General features: G+C 37.4%; 1 protein-coding gene across 1 annotated transcript in view; it reads left to right on the top strand.

Annotated features, from left to right (window-relative positions):
• The window catches only part of LOC150078657 (eukaryotic translation initiation factor 2-alpha kinase 1-like), a 176,936-nt gene that overhangs the window by 53,497 nt on the left and 104,565 nt on the right, over positions 1-18,874 (top strand). The window contains exons 4-6 of the mRNA XM_090382196.1: positions 1,106-1,264; positions 9,882-9,910; positions 15,004-15,117. Coding sequence (XP_090238322.1) covers positions 1,106-1,264; positions 9,882-9,910; positions 15,004-15,117 — 302 coding nt within the window. The remainder of the gene's footprint in view (positions 1-1,105; positions 1,265-9,881; positions 9,911-15,003; positions 15,118-18,874) is intronic.

Genomic DNA, 18,874 nt, shown 5'->3' with positions numbered 1-18,874 from the left:
TAATGGCTAAAAGATGCAAGGAAGTGGGCTTTTCTGCATCAGCCAAAAAAAAAAAAAAAAAATATTATCAATCATACCTTCCACACTGCAAAAAAAGTAGCTATCCAATTCTGCTTTGAACTTAACTAAATTGTCAACCTTGACCACTGTGGAAACAGTTCATTCCAGTGCTCAACAACATGCTGCCTAAAAGTAAACCTCAGGAGATCCAGCCTTCTATTACTCCCCAAAATTTGATTTGTGCTCTCTGGTTCTTCTCTCTTCAGGTGCTGAATATGTCTCCCTCATTACTGATTTCATTCAGTAATGGGAAAGATTTATATCTCTATCAGGTTCAAAAAGATACTCAGTTGCCAAGCTTTGCAGTCTGCACTTTTTCAACTGTTCTTTATATGAATGTCAGTCACACCCTTAGTAATCTGTTTGCCCATTTGTGGCAAACCTGAGCACAATATTCAAAATGAAGTCGCACTGTAATTTTACACAAAGGGATGATGACATCCTTTTGTCTACTTGCAAAGGTTCTTTATATCATAGGACCTTTGCAGGCCTTCTTAGCTGCCTGATTCATTATGGCCTTTACTTACTCTGGCACCGTAAAGCTTTTAGCAACAATGGTAACACAGTTTTTCTGGAAAGTTGTTCTTGTATGTTATTTAAAAAATTTAGCAGTGCCTCAGCATATAGATGATGCTGAGTTTCTTGTTTATATCTCAGTATAGTAATTAAAATGTGTTATCTAGGTTCTGTGAGGTACACAGAATCAATTTTTTATATCTAGGTAGTTTGGGAGCCTTTCTGTATTTATTCTTGTTTTATTTAAAGAATGTTGTAGTGCATCTATAACTGGAGGTTTTATTACTTATCAGTTAGTATATAAAGAATGCAAAGTTTTTATACTCAAAATGGTGATGAAACGTTTTCAAACCATTACACCTTATAAATTATTGGTTTTCCCAGTGAAATTGTTTTAAAATTTCAGATTTTGCTAATTAATAATAATATTGAAGTTTTCATAATATATTTGAGTTAGTGCAGAAAATACAGTAATTAATTGCCTCTTGTAAGAGAATCTTTATGTGGTTTATGATTTTGTATTTTACAGAGCTCCAGGATTTCCATTCTCAGAGGACTGTTGAGGAATTGCCTAGTCCAACTCTGTTTCATTCCCACATAGTAAATTCACTTATTGTGCAGTCCCTGATAGAAGTAATTTGTGAAAAGTGTGTAACAGATCCCACCAAACAGCAGCTCTTGTTTCATGGTAAAAAAAAAAAAAAAATACATAAGAGTAAACCATTTAATGAGCAGTTTTTGTTTTAATAGTTTAATATTGCCTGAGCTAATTTTTGCTGTATATACAAGTGGATAATTTATGTATTAAGAAAATTCTTTCATTTAATGCAGAACTCCTAGATAGCAGTGATTCCCTCAGCTTGGACTGCATGAGATGTGATAACATTTGACATATAGTATATTCATCCATGAAGTTTGCAGAATGGAGTATATCTGTGCACATATGAATCTGTAGAAGTGGATTTGTATGCCTTGACAATTCTTTTGACCTCATCCATTGCACCCAAACTGTTTCTTCATGCAACTTCCTTTAAAGGCTCTTCTGCTCTTGCAGTTACCTTCCACCATCTTACTACCTTCACTTTTCCTAATTTTTAAATTAGTTCATAATTTTATTTTGTGGCAGTCATTGCAATCGCCTCCCACAAAAAAAGAGATCGTTAACTCTAGCAGAGTCGCATTTTATTAGTTCTTAAGCTATGATTTTGACTTATTTGTTTGAGATTCTCTGTTGGTTCAGAGAGAAGGGTGAAGTCACTGTGATTTTCCTGTGATCAGTTTTGCATGATGAAATGATATTGTATGTATTAAAATTTGGGGAAATTATGCAGCAAAACCTTTTTTAATTTAAATGTGACATGTGCTATTTGTACTTTCTATGATGAAAGTAGGGTTGCTATGTGTGGTAACCTTGGATATTTACTTCATGGTGTACCTTGGAAAATAGATCAGATATATGGGGTTTTTAGAAAGAAATTTAAAGAAATAATAAATGACCAAAATATTGACTTGAAAGATTTGGGGGATGAAAATGAAAGAAACACATAGGAGACAGTGGTTGTTAAAACTTACTTTTAACGGTTGTCAGACTGCTCAATATAGCTTTATTATGTGGTTATGGGGGATGAACAGAAGAAAAAGGAAAAAAGATGGACACCAGTGGCCATATTTTTTCCTTTTTCTTCTGTTTATTTGATCTAATGTTTGATCTAATGTTTGCCGAACTATCTGGAACGGAACATGATATTGCCATGGAGGATGTCTTTGTGTGTGCGCGATGTAAGGAGTGTAAGGAAATCAGGCGACAACTCAGCATTGTTATGGGCCTGTATGAGAGTTTGAAGGACAGGGTGGATGCCCTCGAAAGATCTAAATTGAGGGGCCCATCAGGCTCTCGGCTGCCCACATCAACGCCAGAGCTTGCACTTGGTCATCACGCAACACAGCGGCAACCCCCAAGGCAGATTGCGCTGGTCCCAAAGGAAATAGTAGTTTTTGGTGACTCTATTGTCAGGGAAACGGGAAACATCCTTTGTAAAAAGGATAGGTGGAACAGGACCAGGGTATGTCTGCCAGGGGCAAAGGTTGATGACGTTGTAGAGCAGATATCATCTTTTAAGGGCACAAAAGGTGATATAGTTGTACACGTTGGCACTAATAATATTAAGAGTAGGAGACCAACAACTACCAAAGGGAACAATATCGGTACTTTTAGGGAACAATATCGGTACAGCACGTTTTCTGGATGTATATTTGATATCTTCATACGTGGAATTAATGCTAATTTTGTACCAGTTGAGGATTTAGCTGATCTACAGAGTATGTATGGAACAACTACAGGTGAAAATCTTTTTGAAAATTTTTGCCAATCTGTTGAAAAGTTGGGATTAAATATTAAAAACCTGATAGGCATCACAACTGACGGTGCAAAAAATATGACTTGTAAAAACATTGAGTTTATGGGTAGAATTACCAAGAAAATGATAGAGATCGGAGCTGAACCTCTGATTGGAATTCACTGTTTTGTGCATCAAGAAGTTCTCTGTAGGAAAGTATTGAATTTCCAACATGTTATGAATGTGGTTATTTCAACTGTAAATTTTATGGAGTGGCTGTTTGATCTTTCAATTTTTACAGACATTTCTAGTAATTTAAATGCTCTTAATTTAAAACTAACAAGGGGAAAAAAAATTGGTCACTGATTTGTATGGTGATGTCAAATCATTTCAGAATAAGTTGTTATTATTTAAATCCCAAATCGAGCGAGACAATTTAGTTCACTTTGAATGTTGTACCAAGCTAAAAAAGAAACACGTTTCCAAAGAATCATTGCCTCTCGTTATTACAATTACTTTTTGACGAGTTTCAAAGTCGATTTGCTGATATAAGATCCCATGAAAAATACATCAGCTTGTTTGAGATTCCATTTACTTCTTTGGCTGAAAACTACAATCCCAGCTTGCAGCTTGAAATTATTGATCTTCAAGCCAAAACATAGTTCAAAAATAAGTATATGTACTGAGAAAATAAACTACTTGAATTCTGTAAGGCTCTCCCATCCGAAGATTTTCCGCTAATAAAAAGAAAATGCCATGAAAATGGCTACTTTGTTCAGATCAACCTATGTTTGTGAGCAAATTTCTTCATGCCTGAAATCCAAATAAATATTTAAAAAGAAACAGAATAACAGATGAGCATCTTCATTCCATATTGAGAATTCACATCATAAATTTCAGCCAAATTTTGAAATATTTAAAAATATCTAACTTCAATCATCAGCGCCCTCTATGGCAACCTATAGAGGGCGCTGACTCTTTAGAAAATACAGCTGCGAGTTACAGGCTCTGAAAAAAACGATGTGTTTGCTTTTTATTTACATAATTGTTATTTTATATTGTACTTAATACGTAGTCTTATAGTTTTAATTACGCTGGTTATTTTTATTTTTATTTTTATTTATATAAACAGTTTTTGTAGATATACGTAATAGTTTATAAAACCATTATTTGTTCGAATATTGCAGGCATTGTTTTTGTATATAGTGGTAGGGAATTCAAATTTTTAATTGAGGTAGCTAGGTAGATCTAACGTATAATTATAGAAACAGTAATACGCTTCACTGTTTCTATTAGATAGGGTAGTATTGACATTTAATTAATTTAATTTATTGATTTTATTAATTTAAAGTATCATGCCCCAAACTAGAGCAGCAAAGCAACGGGCACAAAGTGGCAGGAGTGCTGTGACTCGTGGGAGAACTGAGGGGGGCGATTCTCCAACGCATCACAGCCTAAAAAAATTTGCAGCTTGTGAAATGTTTGCCGAACTATCTGGAACGGAACATGATATTGCCATGGGGGGGATGTCTTTGTGTGTGCACGATGCAAGGAGTGTAAGGAAATCAGGCGACAACTCAGCGTTGTTATGGGCCTATATGAGAGTTTGAAGGACAGGGTGGATGCCCTCGAAAGATCTAAATTGAGGGGCCCATCAGGCTCTCAGCTGCCCACATCAACGCCAGAGCTTGCACTTGGTCATCACGCAACACAGCAGCAACCCCCAAGGCAGAATGCGCTGGTCCCACAGGAACTAGTAGTTGTTGGTGACTCTATTGTCAGGGAGACAGGGAATATATTGTGTAAAAAGGATAGGTGGAACAGGACCAGGGTATGTCTGCCAGGGGCAAAGGTTGATGACGTTGTAGAGCAGATATCATCTTTTAAGGGCACAAAAGGTGATATAGTTGTACACGTTGGCACTAATGATATCAAGAGTAGGAGACCGGCAGAACTGCTTAACAAGTACAGGTCACTGTTGAAAAAAAGCCGTGAAATAGGGTTGATTTGAAAGTGTCTGCAATTCTGCCCAGACACGATAGGAGGGAGTATATGATGAGAGCCTTGTCGATCAATTCGGCCCTGGAAAGATTGTGCAAGGCTCAAGGGGTAGAATTTGTTTCAGCCTGGACTGTACTTGTTAACAGGAGGGACTGCTTCTACAGGGATGGGGCACACTTAAATAGAAAGGGTGCAAGAATATTTGCTGATGCTATCGAGGCAGTGTTGGGTGGGTCGGAAAACTGATAGCTTGGGGGGATACAAGGACTAATAGTTTAACAGTATCCGTAGGCAGAGGTGAAGGTGATTCTTGCACAACTTCTATTAGAATAAGTAGCGACCTGGAGCGTGGGGTGTTGGGGTTTTCAGGGACGGGTGGCGGTCATCGTGGAACCGATAGGTATATGGGATGTGTTAGGGTAACAAAGAATAGAAGGAGCATGTATGCTTGCATGTATGCCAATGCTAGAAGTATAGTAAATAAATTTGATGAATTTGAAGTGTTGGTCAAGACATCAAAGGCGGATATTGTTGGGATATCAGAGACGTGGTGTCACACAGATATAAGGAATGCCGAACTGGAATTTGGGGAGTACAATGTGTACAGAAAGGATAGACAGGATAGAAAGGGAGGAGGTGTTATGCTGTTAATTAAGAAAAACTTAAAATCAAAAGAAGTGCATCCAGTTGATATAGATGAACAGTGCACTGTTGAGTCAGTTTGGTGTGACATAAGCACTGCGAAAGCAAAAATAAGAGTAGGAGTGTTTTATAGGGCTAATGACTCGAATGAGTACAATGAACAATTGTACAGAGAAATAGAGTGGGCTAGTAAATCAGAATGTCTTATAATGGGGGATTTCAACTTCCCAGATATTGACTGGAACTTGTGGGTTGGTCACTCACACACTAGTCAGACTTTTGTGGATTTATTGGATGATTGTTTTCTGCAGCAGCATGTTCGAGAGGCAACCGGAGAAAGTAATACTCTTGATCTGGTTATCAGCAGTGATCATTCATGTATTAGGAATTTGAAGATAAAAGAACCACTAGGTGGCAGTGATCACAGTGTACTCACGTGGGATTTACTTAAAGATTTAATTTCCATCAGGGGTAAAGGAAAAGGTTTTTGCTTCCGTAAAGGCGAGTACAGTGGTCTCCGACAGTTTTTAAATTCTGTACAGTGGGATCAACTGACGATGTTACCAACAGTAAATTCTAAGTGGGAAGCATTCAAGGAATTAATCGTGGAAGCTACTAAAAGTTTCATACCTATTAAGAAATATTGTTCAAGGTTTAGACCTAAATGGTTGTCAAATGAACTAATGAGACTCGTAACAGAGAAGAAAAATGCATGGGATGCATACAAATTAACACGTGACACAGCAGCCTGTGATATCTACAAGTTGATCTGTAACCAAGTTACTAATGAGGTTCGGCAGGCGAAGGCAGATTACGAGAAATCCTTGGCAAAAGATGCTAAGAAAAACAGCAAGGATTTCTTTATTTATATAAACTCTACAAGGAAGGGGATGAATCTAATTGGTCCACTTGACATCGATGGTTCGACTGTTGATGATCCTGCTCAGAGAGCAAACAAACTGAATGAGTATTTTGCATCTACATTCACACGTGAGGAATTATTAAGGTTTGAAAATGGCAGAAGATTATCAAATTGTAGCAGGGTACTTAATGATTTTGTAATAACTGAGAGCAAAGTGGAAGAGAAACTGTTGAAGTTAAACGTAAGAAAAGCACCTGGGGTGGATGGGATCTATCCAGTTATATTAAAGGAGGCAGCAAAGGAAGTAAGTAAACCTTTAGCCATAATTATGAGAGCATCCTTGGACTCAGGGGAGGTCCCCACAGACTGGAGATGTGCAAATGTATCCCCAATTCACAAAGGGGGATCGAAGGGTGACATGGGTAATTACAGACCAGTTAGTTTAACTTCTGTTCTGGGTAAAATAATGGAGTCGCTGGTTAAAGATGCATTGCCGGATCATCTAGACAAGACTGCAGCAATAATTCAGACACAGCATGGGTTTGTTAAGGGAAAGTCTTGTCTGACAAATTTGATAGGATATTATGATGTGGTTACAAAGGAACTGGATGCAAAAAATAATTTTGATATCATATATTTGGATTTCAGGAAAGCTTTTGACACTGTTGTGCATGGAAGACTATTGTACAAATTGGAGCAGAATGGTATTAAGGGTAAGTTGCTACAATGGATAAAAGGATGGTTAAGTGGGAGAAGACAGAGGGTGGTAATCAATGGGTGCTGCTCTTCTTGGACTAATGTTATTAGTGGAGTCCCACAGGGTTCGGTGTTGGGTCCACTGTTGTTTTGTATATTTATCAATGATATTGATGAAGGTATATCAAGCTTAGTGTCGAAGTTTGCAGATGATACAAAGGTTGGCAGGGTTGTTAATGACAGTAATGGCAGTGTGCTACTGCAACAGGATCTAGATAATTTGGGCAGATGGGCTAAGAAGTGGCAACTGAAGTTTAACCTTGACAAATGCAAAGTACTGCATATGGGTAGAAGTAACCCCAGAGAAACGTACCAACTGTGTGGTACTACACTTAAGGTGGTAGAAAATGAGAAAGACCTGGGAGTAATTGTGCAGGCAGATATGAAGTTTTCTGAGCAATGCAGACAGGCTGCCAGGGCAGGTCATGGGGTTTTGTCAATTATATATAGGAATTTTGCTAGCAGGGAAAAGGAGGTGATTATCCCTCTGTATAAGGCAATGGTCAGGCCACGCCTTGAGTACTGCATACAGGTCTGGAGGCCTCATTTTAGGAAGGATGTAGATTTACTTGAGCGTGTACAGAGAAGGGCAACAAGATTGGTGAGGGGAATGAAGGGATCCTCTTATCAAGAGAGAGTTAAGTTCTGCAAATTTCAGTGGCTGGAGACTAGGCACCTGCGCGGTGATCTGATTGAGGTATATAAGGCCTTGAATGGATTCAGCACGCTGAATTCTGATGGGATCCTTCCACTTGTTCAGATTACGAACCTAAGGGGGCATAAATTCAAATTAAAAAAGACAGATGTCGATTAGATGTGTGGAAATTTGCCTTTAGCCAGCGGGTGGTTAATTGCTGGAACAAACTTCCATCTGTCGTTGTGGAAGTTGATAGGGTGAATAAATTTAAGGAGGAACTGGACAGGCATTTGGAGGGAATGGTGTGATTTTTTTTTTTTTGGCTGATGCTGCATAAGCTCATACATTTGCTTTCTTGCATCACATGCCACCACTACTACTATTACATATTAAGTTTTGTTCAGTGAATGTTATTGTGTGTTGTACTTAATAAAATTTTTGAATATTTTTGATTTTAGGTGCGTCGTTATATTTATTTATTCACCTTAATATTGAAAAGTGATCCTTTTCAGGTTATAAATTTTCTAAAGCGAGCATTTAAAAGCTAAAGTAAGTTTTTTTTTTTTTTTTTATAAAAAACAAAAGTAAAATATATATTTTTAAAACTTTCATGTCATATTTTTATAATTTTAATAAAATATAAAAATAAATTACTGACATAGATTTGTTGTACATAAAAGTGTTGGGAATTTTTATTTTTTATATATGGCCTGAAAATAAAAAAACAGTAACATAAAAATAGAAACTTCCTTTTGCATGTAACAAGGCACATAAAATGTAACACCCTAATTTTTCTTGAGAATCACTCAGTGTGGCCTGCGAAACAAATTGAACCTTGAATATGGCCCCTGTACAGGAAAAGGTTGGACACCACTGCTCTAGGTCATACAGTCAATGGAGAAGAATTACCAAGAAATGTGGAATGGGGCAACTATGCTTAGTTGTTGGTTTCAGATGGTCATATTGATCACAAAAGACAAAAACATTTAATTTGATTAACCTGAGGAGGGTTTCTACTTTTTAATATGCGATGTATATTTTTTTAAACTTTGTTTACTTGTAGCAAAGATTAATACTCTATTCTGTATAAAAGTTAAACATTGTTAATAAATTTGATATAGTATTATTGCACTTTTTTTCCTTTAATTTCTGGACAAATATTTGATGCTCTTGAAAAACTGATGCCATATTCAAAATCCAAATTTAAGGGAAATGCTGATAAATAGAACCTTTTTAAAAAATTTTTATATAGTGTAATCATTTATTTCTTTCCCCCAAAAAATGCTGAGGAGGAAGAAATAGAGAAAAACATCAACAGTTTACCTCTCAGAATTAGTGTGACAGTTTGAAAGTTGAGTTTGTATTTTTTGCCATGTAACTCATTTGTGACAGACATAATGATCAGAAAATCCACCTTCCTGTGCATCTCAGTTTGTATGCTGCTGCTATTCTAGCTTCTTGATTACCATTAACATTAAAGCAATAAGTGAAACAAAGAATAATAATAGTTGAATTTAAGAGATCAGCTAAATGCACATTGAAATGATAATATACTAAAAGGAATCAGGAGTAAAGCTTATCATGGAAAAAAAAAAATATCAGCATAAACTGATAGATTATGTGATATAAATGTTATCATATACAGACAAGTTGCAAAAAAGAATACCATTGGGGCCATAAAAAAGTTTATTTTAGTGACACTGGTTGCAGCAGGTTAGTTTTGGCCCATATTCACAATTTAATGTGGTGCCTCCGTAGCCAGGTGGGCAGGAGCAGCAGTGCATAGCACACGCTTCTTGATTAGACTGGGTTCGAGCCCATGACCACCAAATACGGAGGATACGGAAAGGTCAGGAAATGACCACCGCATAGTCCCGGAGCAATATGGCCTTAGTTGCTAATGCTCCTGAAAACCAAATAACAACAACAACAATTTAATGTTAATGATGGAAATAAACATGTTTATAGTTTAATTTTAATTTATTTTTCCAATTACTGTTTTTGATGTATTATTGATATTTCAGTATTCTGAAAATAATTCTCGTCTTTTTTATTATTTTTATTTTTTTAGCTCTCTGTCAGGAGTTACGAAGTCTGAACGTAAGTTAGTTTGATTAAATTAGTGTTAGAATCACTAAATGATGCAAAGAAAATTTTTTTCCTTATTTTCCAAAATATAACTGCCAGTAATTTAATAAATGCTTTTTTGAACTGAATACATGAGTGTATTGACATTGTTAGGTTGAATTTCTGACTATCACCATTCATCACCAACAGATCAGATATACTGTGCTATGCAAATGATATAAAAATTTTAATGGAAGTCCACCAAACAGATGAACTATTTGGTGGACCAACAAATCACCGAAGGCATCATTTTAAAACTCCAGAATCTCTCTCAATATCTGTTAAACTTTGATATGGAAATAAATCCTTCAAAATCTGCAATGCTGATTTTCTCACCGAAGCCAAACCAGCTATAGCTTCCAGTGATGCTAAATGGTTCTTTAATCCCTAGGATCTACCACCACACAGATCTGAACCAAAGCTGCAGTTCCATAGATATTTTGAAGCTCTTCCTATCAAATCGTGTAGATTGAGATGGATAGAAATTAACATTTACTTCATGTTCAAGACTGTAACTTCCATCAAATACATTTATAAGATGACTCATCCCTCAGTCTTGTGTAGATTGAGATGGATAGAAATGTATCAGAGATCTGGGCTTCAGCTTCTGCATCCGCACTCAGCAGCATTCAATCCGACAAATGTTGGATGATCAGGTGGCTTGCATGCAAACATAACCTCACAAATGACATACACACTACTGCCATTACAGCAGCCCTCAATTACACAATTATGAAATCAAACGTTGAAGAAAGAAGACTGACTACCACTAAAAACTATGAGAACAGCTAATGACCCATCCCTCGAAGTGATAATCCAAACAAATCGGAAGTCCGAACTACCCACGGTCCCAGTTAGTTCAGATTATCAATGCTCTTCTCTTTGCGTGAAAAGAAAAAAGCCACCGTCCAGTCATCCATTAATATGTTCTTTTGTAAGGTCGAGCGGCCAACCCCTGCTAAATCTCCACAGCCCTCAACCTTTGCAGCGGCATACTTATCAGCTGAAGACGTTGAATCCGACAATGATGCTCGAGAGCAAAAACTTACTGACATTATACTTGTCTCCTCTCTTTTTTGTAATTTTATAATTTTGAAATTTTTTTAAATTACATGCTTTTATAATTTTTTCTGTGCATGAGATAAAGAAATTGAATAAATACAATAAATAATTCTATTTACATGTTCGTCGAACATTTCTTTTTTTTTTTCAGTCAATTCAGTGAGCACAGTTGCGAGTGTTGCACAAGCATGGGGGAAATTCCGACTTACGTAGTGTTCCGCGGAAGGCAACCCTTACGTAAGTCGGGGAGTTCCATATACATCTGCATCCTTTGCTGCTGCTTTGCGCACTCTGGTGCATTTGTTATATTCAATCTATATCAATCTATATATTAGCATTAGCATTAGTAGAGGCATTTGATGCAAGAAAGCAAGCTTATGCAGCATCAGCCAAAAAAAAAAAAAAAAAAAAACCACTTCCACTTCACCCCTCTGTTCGTTCAAAATACCTGTCCAGCTGAGCCTTAAACTTATTTAGGCTATCAACTTCCACGACAAGGGATGGAAGTCTGTTCCACCAACCAACCACCCGCTGGATAAAGGCAAATTTCCGCATGTCTATCCTACATCTGTCTTTCCTCAATTTGAATTTATGCCCTTTCAGGTGATTATTCTGAGCGAGAGGAAGAATTCCATCAGCATTGAGCATGCTCAAACCATTCAAGGCTTTATACACCTCTATCAGATCACCTCGCTGGTGCCTAGTCTCCAGACACTGTAATTTGCAAAACTTAAGCCTTTCTTCATAAGAGCATTCCTATAATCAATTAACCACCAACTCTTAAACTACCTAGAAACCTTCCGTCTGATCAACGATCGCCTGTATGGATTCCTTCAGTGTCGATCCACTGGTGATATTCTGGCTTATTACCCATTTATGGACTAATTCAATGGAAAGGTTCGGTGAAACATAAGTAGTTGCTCTTGACATCTCAAAGGCTTTTGATCGTGTTGGGCATAAAGGTCTTCTAAACAAGCTTCCATCTTATGGTTTGCCAACTGTTTTTAGTAATTGGTTATCCAGTTTTCTCTCTGAGCGCTTACTGAGGGTGATGATAGATGGCTCTCTGTCTTCTAACTTCTCCACTAATGCCAGTGTCCCCCAAGGTTCAGTTCTTTCCCCCACTCTTTTCCTGTTGTATATCCATAGTTTTGCCAATGATAGCACATTGCATTCCACTTTCTATTTTAGAAACCTTGTCGTGCTCAATCAGCTTCAACTTCTCGAAAATCTGCTACCAATTCCTTAAATGCCGATCTTCAGGTAATTCTCCAGTGGGGCAAAGACAACTTAGTTGATTTCAACCCTTCGAAAACTCAGTCTTTTCTTATATCTGGCAAAAAGGATTCTTCTGCTCCTATGCTTATCTTTAGTGACACTCCGATTTCTAGGCAAAATGATATATCTCTTTTGGGGATTACCCTGACTTCTAATCTCTCTTGGCACAAGCACATTACAAATATTGCTTCCTCTGCATCTAAAAAACTTGGTTTTCTCCACTCGCTTTCTCATAGACGTACTGTTTCTGCTGCATGCCTCTTCTACAGATAATTCCATAGGCACTGTTCTTCTGAATTGGCTTCTATAATTCCCACTCTCTCTTTCAAAACAGTCCGAACACGTGCCGCCAACATCCATTTACTGTCCAACTTCAAACCTACCGAACCAACTTTTCATCTTCCTCATTTATTCATTCAACTGCCGTTTTCTGGAACAACCTTCCTTCGTACGTATTTCCTGAAAATTACAATCTACAGAAGTTCAAGTCCAATGTCAACAAATATCTTCTTTTGTCTTTTCAACTTCCAACCCAAGCACAGTACTAAGTACTATAGGTTCTAATACCTCTCGTGTTTGGGGTTCACATAAAAAAAAAAAAAAAAAAATCTGTGTTTATCTCTTCACATTTTCTCCTGGTTTCAACTCACTGGTATTATATTTGATTTTATATCAATTTAAGTTTTAGTTATCTGTGCTTTGTGCAGTGCTATGCTTAATATATAGCCATTTCTGTTTTATTTCTTTGGATAGCCTTGTTTGCTGCACTTTCTTCATTTTTTTTTTTTTTGTCTAAAATTTAATGTAGATTCATTTTGTATATTGTTTTTCGAAATTGGTTATAGATGTCACTGGTTGTCAATTTTTCTCAGCTCTTTCTCTCACATTAGTTTAATTACTGTAAATTATGAACGCATAGAATTGTCCCTGTTTGTTATTGTTCGATTGCAGCTATCATGACTGTTTCCGCACTGTCATTTCTGGCCCTTTCTTTTCTGTATCTCGGGTATAGATTTTCAAATTTTTAACACTTTTAATTTTCGATTTTAGATCTCCTTTTTCAGCTTTTGTTTTTTGACCTTTCATTACGTTGGCATTTGGTATTGGCGCCTCCGTAGCCAGGTGGGCAGGAGCAGCATTGTGTAGCACACGCTTCTTGATGAGACCGGGGTTCAAACCCGTGACCACCAAATACACAGGATGAGGAAAGATCAGGGAATGACCACTCCATATCCCTGGAGCAATATGGCCTTAGTTGCTAATGCTCCTAAAAACCAAATAATAACGACAACAGCCATTTATCGTTTGCTTCAATTCTTATTTTACTTAAAATAATTTTTGTATTCATTTAATTTTGCACCTAATTTTAATTTTACCGTAACTTTGTGTACGGACTACCTTGTCCATACTTTGTAAGAGTTATATTGCTTTTCTTTTTCTTTTTTGATCTTATATTTGCTTTATTTTCAAAATTTTCCTCTCCTACTCAGCTTTGGGCAAGTATAGAAACGCAGTCCTTTAATGCATTACGAAAAAATGGTCAGGTGTGGCCCCATGGTGATGTATCAACTTTTACCTTTGCTGACATCGGATTTAATTGCATTTTTGCTCTGTTCCCCCTTTTTGAACCATATCCAAATTTGCCCACCCTTATCTAATGCCAGCTGCCATTACCTTTATTTTCATGATGTAATCTATTTCATTTTATTTTACAGGTCACCACCTTTTGATTATTCTTTTATTTATTCATATTTCGGCCATGTTTTCCTTTTGGCTTTCTGTGTGACATATTTATTACAATATAGATATATATACATTTGCATCCTTTGCGTGCTTTGGTGAATTTTACCTATCAATGTATTTTATTTTCCACTGTTTATACAGTTTTTAATTCTTGGTATTATGTTTTATATCTCTTTTATATATATATATATATATGTATATATTGTGTTTCACCTACAAAGTGGAACAGGCCTGATGTAGCTTGAGGAGTAAGAGTGCAGTAACACATGCTTTTTGAATGGACCATGGTTCTAGCCTGCATGACTACTAAATATGATTAACGATTTATTTCTTGATTTTTTTATAAACTCCTTTGATGTGTGGTGGTCATGCTATAGTATAAACAAGAACTTTTACCCCTTGGTTTCCTTGACTATGAAGGGTTTGTACAGCAAACCTGTTCATTTTCTCTCTTGTTGTACAGTAAAGAGTATTTTATTTCAATTGTGTATGAGATGTGGCTAGAAAGGTTCAGGAATGATTTTATGAGCAAGTTAAAATTGAACTGACTGATTATGTTTGTCTTTTTCAAAAGCAGTTCTAAATTTCTAGACCTTGTTTAGTGATATCAAGTTTAGCGCTCTCAGCATACTGGACTTTTTTTTTTCTTCCCTCCCAATGTGTCCCATTCAGTAAAGTTTTATACTTGATAGTAGAAAGAAATCAGGAGGTAGGGAGGATGTTCCATCTGATTCTTCAGAGAATGTTCTCCGACAGGTAGAACAGCTTCCATTTGTAGTTTATCCGCAATATTGCCTTAGTAACAACATTTTGTAAAGCCAGTGTAGAGTTTGCAGAAAAGCAGATCTTTCAGATGGACTATTCTCCTTACCTCTTTTTTTTTTTTTATTGATTTAATATATCTTTAAAATATTAAGAAAGCTTAAATATTGGAAAACTTGCTCTTCATCCCTCTGCTGATTTAATATTCTTTTCTCTTTTAGTTTCTCGATGATTCTTACAATAGAGAAGAATTACAAAATATCAGGATCTATTTTCACTCACTTTTTCTTGATTTTTTTCTGAATGTGCAAGAAACACTACTGGGTACTTCTTTTGTAAGTTGATTTCTTTTTATTTTAATTTGTAAAACAACTTGACCAGTGATTTTTATGCTTATATAAATTTATTTTCAAAGGATTTTTTCTAGATAGTAGATGTTATACTTGAGTTAGCACCATATGTCAGACTTAACTATAAATATACTCATAGTCTTTCAAGGAGACTTGACTGCGAATGTAAGATGCTGCAGTCAACTGAGTTAACAGATTTCCAGTGCAGAATGATAATAGGGTACCACATAAGCAATTGGTCTGTATTTGACATTTCAATGGCTCTGCAAATCCCTAGGTCAACAATTGGTGATGTGATCTGCATAGCAGATGGGTGCTGAAACTGTCACAAAACAAAATGGAAAACCTCTGAATCTGACAGAACACAACAGGAGAGCCTAGCAAAGATGTCTGCTTGGGGAAATAAGACAGTGTTGCTGCAGCACACATGGGCTCTCAGTGAGACAATTGGGACACATGTCAGTACGAGTACAGCATGCAGGACACTGCATGGTATGGGTTACCATGGTCGTGAAGATGTCTACAAGCCATTAATCACCTCAGCTAATGCTAGACACCATCCAGCTTGGTGTAAGGCTTGCTGTTCTTGGACTGTAGACCAGTGGAAAGTTGTGCTTTTGTATGATGAATCATGATACATGGTCTACCATGTATCATGATGGCTATACCTAAGTGTGGCAGATGCCCGGGAGATCTACCTGCTAGACTGTTTCATCCTGACACAGAAGTTTGGTGGAGGGAGTATGATGGTCTGGGGCTGTTTTTCATGGTTTGGCCTGGGATCATTATTTATTTTGAACAAAACCACAACTGCTAAGGTCTATCTAGATGTCTTAGACAGTAATTCATTGAATCTGTATCAACGGGACAATGCAGTGCTGTCTTACTGCTGACATTGTGATTAGCATTAGTAGAGGCATATGATGCAAGAAAGCAGGCTTAAAGCAAAAAAGCAAAAAAAAATAAAATAAAATAAAAAATCCCATTTCACCCATCAATTTCCTCCAAAAGTTTGTCTAGTTCTGCCTTGAATTTATTTAAGCTGTCAACTTCCACGGTAACAGATGGAAGATGGAAGTTGACAGCTTAAATAAATTCAAGGCAGAACTAGACAAACTTTTGGAGTGAATCGATGGGTGAAATGGGAAATTTATTTTCCCATTTCACCCATCGATGTATGCCTGTTTACCTGTGCCATCTATAGTGGGCTACTGCTGCTCCTTCTGGAGAATGTGGTGTTGCCACATTCTCCAGAAGAATGGTCAGTCAGGAAAATAATTCACTCTCCCTGTGCTAACTGTGACGCTCAGTTTGTTGAAGTTAAGTAATGGTGTTTAGCTTCAATACAATTAATGTTTACTTCCCGCACAGTCTAATCTGACTACATGTAACTCGATTAAACTTTCAACGTTTTCCAAATAATAAATTTTCCTACTACAGATTGTTGAACTCTTGATCGTCTCTATACTAATACAGAAATGTATGACCTGCATGAAACTGATGTGCCGATGTCAGCTTTTCTTCTGACCATCTCCCTGTCTCATTCAGGTTTGTCATCAAAAAAATTCACTGCTGATTTCCTCTTGTCTCTGGCTGTCTCTCTCTCTCGGAGCCTAAAAGGTAGAGAATTTTCCCTCCAAAATTTACCAACTTCGACATGTTGCTTGATCCGTTTAAATTTTGCCCCTGGAACCTTCTCTCTTCAGCTCCTATAGATTTAGCTGTTGATCATCTGGTTGACCTTCATAGCAAACGACTTGTCCTCTAAAATTGTGTCTGTTCCCCAATCTCTGAATTGTGGTGGGATGTTCCTTACATTTCGAGGGTACAGCTCTAAAACGGTGTTCGCAGGCCGGCCGCTAGTTAGTACACCGGACTGAACCTATTGGTAACTCTCTAGGAAGCTTCCGGATCAGCTAGTGTATAATCTTGCTACCTCTACTCTGCCAGATAGTGACTGGAGGGAGTCCAAGTAGTGTGTATGCAGGGAGCATTGTCGAGGCCACGTTATGTCAAGGATCTGGGTATATTCTTACCACATGTACGCCATATCCAAAAATTTCATTACTTCATACAGCATGTCCCACCTACTTTTTCTTACTATTGAATACACCATGAATTGTCAAACTAATAGAGCAAGCTTATCTGCAAAAAGATCTAAACCTCCCAAAGACTTCCTAATTCATTTCACAAATATACGTGGTCTCAATTCTAATCTCAATGATGTCCATTTCCACTTGCAGTCTGCCAAACCCCATGTACTTTTTCTGACAGAATCTCAGTTATCGGTTGATTCATGTACTGCTCATCTCAGATGCCCAAATTATTCGCTGTATGATTCCTTTCGCCTCAAAGGTGGTACTTGTGCATATGTCCATTCTGATATTCCCTGTCAGAGACTTGGCAATTTGGAATCTCCTCTCTTTGATCTTCTCTGGCTTAAAATCTCTCTACCTCATTGTGAAAAATTCATCTGTTGTCTCTACCATTCTCCCAACTCCACTAATCACTTGGAGCTCTTTGACTTCCTCTCTTTGCAACTTGACTTTCTCCAGTCCAACTTTCCTAACAGTGAAGTAATTTTCCTTGGTGATTTTAATGTTCACAACTCCAGCTGGCTTCCATTTTCTAGTCACACCGACCCAGCAGGTCGAGATGCTGAGGCTTTTGCAATTACTAATGACCTAGCACAGATTGTTCATTTACCTACAAAAATACTGGACAATCCTAATCATACAGCCAATACGCTTGATCTTTTTCTCACAAACAACCCTTCTAAGTACACGGTCGAAGTGAGAGGTCCTTTAGGCAGTTCAGATCACAACTTGGTGATTGTCTCTTCTCCAATGGAACCTTTATCTCATGGCTATTCCCAACCACGTGTTGTTTGGCATTACAAGAATGCAAAATGGGATGACCTGCGAGACTTCTTTTCTTCTTTTCCTTGGTCGGATTACTGTTTCAAAACTTCTGATGTCAACGTTTGCTCAGATCAGATCGTGTCAGTGAAATTATTCTTGCGGGAATGGAATCCCTTATCACACACTCCACTTTAAAATCTCGTCCTTTATCTAAACCTTGGTTTTCCAATAAATGTGCTAAGGCTGTCCAAGAGAAGAATGTTGCATATCGTAATTGGCTTGGTTCTAATTCTTCAGTTTCATTTTCTGCCTACACCAAAACTCGCAACAGTTGAAAAGCAGTTATTAATCAGTCCAAACTAGAGTTTGAACAGGTTAAGAGTAGAAAACTTGCTTCTTGCCCTAATGGTAGCCGAGCATTCTGGTCTCTTGCCAAAGCTATTGGCCACAACTTTTGCCCATCTTTGCTCCCACCTCTGTCCAAACCAGATGGTTCTGTTGCCACTTCAGCCAAGGATAAAGCTGACCTTCTAGCATCCCATTTTTCTTCCAGCTCATGTATTAATGATCTTGGTAAAACACCTCCCACCATTCCCAACACGCTCCATTCAATGCCTCCTGTGGTCTTCCGTCAAAAGGATATCAGAAGGATTTTGATGAATCTTGATGCTAAGAAAGCTCCAGGTCCTGATGGTATTTCTCCACTTGTTCTCAAACCTGTGCTCCTGAACTTACTCCTATTCTTTGCCGCCTTTTTTCACTTTCTTATTCCAAAGGTGTTTTTCCTTCTGCTTGGAAATTTGCTCACATCCAGCCAGTTCCTAAAAAGGGTGACAAATCCCTCCCATCCAATTATCGTCCCATTGCAATTACTTCTACTC

This window comes from Mastigoproctus giganteus, chromosome 10 (genome assembly GCF_048544385.1).
Source record: "Mastigoproctus giganteus isolate SK-2022 chromosome 10, ASM4854438v1, whole genome shotgun sequence".
NCBI lineage: Eukaryota > Metazoa > Arthropoda > Arachnida > Uropygi > Thelyphonidae > Mastigoproctus > Mastigoproctus giganteus.
The sequence above is the reverse complement of the archived record's forward strand: the minus strand, read 5'-3'. Positions and strand labels throughout refer to the sequence as shown.